Raw genomic sequence first — 3,345 nt, 5'->3', positions numbered from 1 at the left:
TTGTGTGTCTGTGTTTGTCCCCCCAACATCTCTTGACAACCGATGCTGGTGTGTTTATGTTCCCGTAACTTAGCGGTTCGGCAAAAGAGACCAATAGAATAAGTACTAGGCTTACAAAGAATAAGTCCTGGGGTCGATTTGCTCGACTAAAGGCGGTGCTCCAGCATGGCCACAGTCAAAAGACTGAAACAAGTAAAAGAGTAAAAGAGTATAAACACGCACACACACACACACACTCAGAGGTGCAGAAACAACATACTTTAAAGGAATTTTAAGGTACTCCAAGGGTAGAGTACGAAATCCATGAATCAGGTACTCCATATCAGTCGGAAGGATGTGGAGAGGCTGTGCAGTAATTAGTCAATTCAAATAAACGAGTAAAAATTAATGGACAACAAGAGGACATGCACAAGGAATGGATTAGCTTGACACTTGGTGAAATGAGAGAGTTTGATGTTTTGAGCATAGCTCTTTATTAGAAAGGAGAAAGGGAAAATTCTAAAGAAGGAAAAGAAACTGCCAACAGCACGTGTGCAATATTTTGGAGACGTTTGCAATCTAATGCAAGACAAAGACCACTCAATTACATTGATGTTAGAGGCAGAGGCACACAACACACAATATGAAATTGAGGAGCTACGAAGGCTAATGGGGTACATTTGGAACAACACAGAGAAATGTACCTCAGTTGTGGCTGCTTGAAAATAAAGAAGACAATGATGAGAGTGGTGGCAACAATGAGGACAAAGATGATGACAACAACAACAACAACAGCAATGAATTTGAATGTTAAACATCTCTAATTAGTGCCACATCTCTAATTGTGGAGGGAACATGTGGAAGAAGACATAGGGTGAAGTGGTGTGAAAGGATCTTCGGATGCTAGGTTTCACAGTGGGGGATTACAAAGGACAGAGATTCTGGGTGGTTTGCTGTGGTTGAGAAGACACATCAAGGTAAGTAAAATTATGGTTGTCCTTGCATACAGGCATGTTCCCTGCATCCCTCTTCAGCTGAGCGATCCTAATCGTGCCGGCGTGTGGGTGCTGGCACCACGTAAAAAAGTACCAGTACCAGTGCTATGTTAAAGCTTTCATACCAGTGTTGTATAAAAGCACCCAGTACACTCTGTAAAGTGATTGGCATTAAAAAGGGCATCCAGCTGTAGAAACTATGCCAAAACAAGTATGGGGCCCAGGCAGCTCTTCAGCTGGCCAGCTCCTGTTAAGCTGTCCAACCAAAGCTAGCATGGAAAATGGATGCTAAATTTATGATGATGATGTGGCCTGTATGGGGATGTGACAAAGAAAGGTCTCTTCACAGCCATTTGGTTTGGTTCAGTTCCAACTGTCTTCTATCACAGCTTTAGTCCAACAAAAGAGTTGACAGTGAAATTTGGGAGACAGAAACTATATGGAATCCTGTCAGAGGGACTGTTCCAGTTTTTGGATGGTAAATATAATCTATTGCTTCAGTTTAACATCACAACCTGGTCCTTGGGTAGCTTTAGAAGAGTCAAATCTATGGCAAGTATTCTTGTCAGGTCTTCAGTCTGGGGATAACCCTCACCACCACCACCATCACTCCTCCTACTTGTTTCAAAGGCTCCAACAAAATGCTTGTGGGTATTCCTTTCCGCCTACCATTAAATCATTTATCATTTAATTGTTTTCAAGCGTGGCCGTTGCCAGTAAGACATCCGAGCGAGATCGTTGCCAGTGCCCCTGGACTGGCCCTGTGCAGGTGGCACGTAAAATACACCATTTCGAGTGTGGCTGTTGCCAGTACCCACCTGACTGGCCCTTGCGCCGTTGGCATGTAAAAGCACCCACTACACTCCCGGAGTGGTTGGCGTTAGGAAGGGCATCTAGCTGTAGAAACTCTGCCAAATCAGATTGGAGCCTGGAGTCGCCTCCTGGTACACCAGTCCTCAGTCAAATCGTCCAAACTATGCTAGCATGGAAAGCGGACGTTAAACGATGATGATGATGATGATGATGTTTCAGTCATTCTTACCATGCAGTTATGGCAGCACCCAAACTTGATTACATTTTCTAAACAGAAATATTAAAAAGTTAGGTTAAAGGAAACTCACCATGTCTATTTTCTTTTCATTTTTGGTTTCACTTGACCTAAGAACTGCACCAAACATACAACAAAGGGAGACAATCACAATTAAACCCGGGCTGTTCAACCAAAGGCTCCTGGAAAATAACAAATAAGACAAAAAAGCACAATCAATTAGGCATCTAATTAAGGATTTCAAATTTTGGCACAAGGCTAGCAAGTTTGGGGAAGTGTTTAACTGGTACTTATTTTATCAGCCCTGAAAGGATGAAAGGCAAAGTTGTCCTTGGCAAGATTTGAACTCAGATGGTGAAGATGGACAAAATGCCACAAAGCATTGTGCATGGCATGCTAATAGTTCTGCCTTGAATTATGGATTTAATTAATAAAAGGATAATTAATTAACAGCTATAAGTAAGATATATGAATACTGATTTCATACACAGGCAGAAAGCAATAGATCTAAGGAGGAAGTTGGTGGTAGCCTCTTGAGTCCAAGACGCCGCCATAATTTCTTGCTGAACAACCTGTACAGACTTGTTTAGAGTGATCAAATGTTTGTGCTGTGATGTCCATGGTCTCATTCTGTCCATCAAATCAACATTACCTGTACAGATATGCAGATATGTCACATGTCAAATGTCAAAGTAATTGCAGAGGGATGTGAGATGAAGTGTTTCTCACAAGAACACAACAAATTGCCCGGTCTGGGAACTGAAACCATGATCTTATCATCATGAGTACTACACCCTAACCACTAAGCCACTTACCCTCACTAGGGATGAGGTATAGTTGAGTTGATTATATAACCCTTCACTGATACTTTATTTAACATCACAAATGGAGAAGATCAATGTTGTTGGTTGCAGGTTTGCACTGTTCTGGTGAAGAGTTTATGTGAAAAACAAAATATGTTACTATATAACCAAACTAATATGAATTTCAATCATACATACATACATACATACACACACACACACACACATATAAACAGCCTGACTGGCCTTTGTGCTGGTGGCACATAAAATCACCCACAACACACTCTTGGAGTGGTTGGCATTAGGAAGGGCATCCAGCAGTAGAAGCTCTGCCAAATCAGATTGAAGCCTGGTGTAGCCATCTGGTTCACCATTCCTCAGTCAAATTGTCCAACCCATGCTAGCATGGAAAGTGGATGTTAATCGATGATGATGATGATGATGATATATGTATATGTACACATACATGTCTCTCTCTCTCATATATATATATATATATATATATATATATATATATATA

At 41.2% G+C, this 3,345-nt stretch overlaps 1 protein-coding gene across 5 annotated transcripts in view; it reads right to left on the bottom strand.

Moving 5' to 3' along the window:
• The window catches only part of LOC106880188 (putative sodium-dependent multivitamin transporter), a 124,026-nt gene that overhangs the window by 9,227 nt on the left and 111,454 nt on the right, over positions 1-3,345 (bottom strand). For all 5 annotated transcript variants that reach the window (XM_052969470.1, XM_052969471.1, XM_052969468.1 and 2 more), the window contains one exon: positions 2,096-2,204. In XM_052969470.1, the coding sequence (XP_052825430.1) occupies positions 2,096-2,204 (109 nt within the window). The remainder of the gene's footprint in view (positions 1-2,095; positions 2,205-3,345) is intronic.

This window comes from Octopus bimaculoides, chromosome 7 (genome assembly GCF_001194135.2).
Source record: "Octopus bimaculoides isolate UCB-OBI-ISO-001 chromosome 7, ASM119413v2, whole genome shotgun sequence".
NCBI lineage: Eukaryota > Metazoa > Mollusca > Cephalopoda > Octopoda > Octopodidae > Octopus > Octopus bimaculoides.
This window is presented reverse-complemented; position numbering and strand designations above follow the sequence as displayed.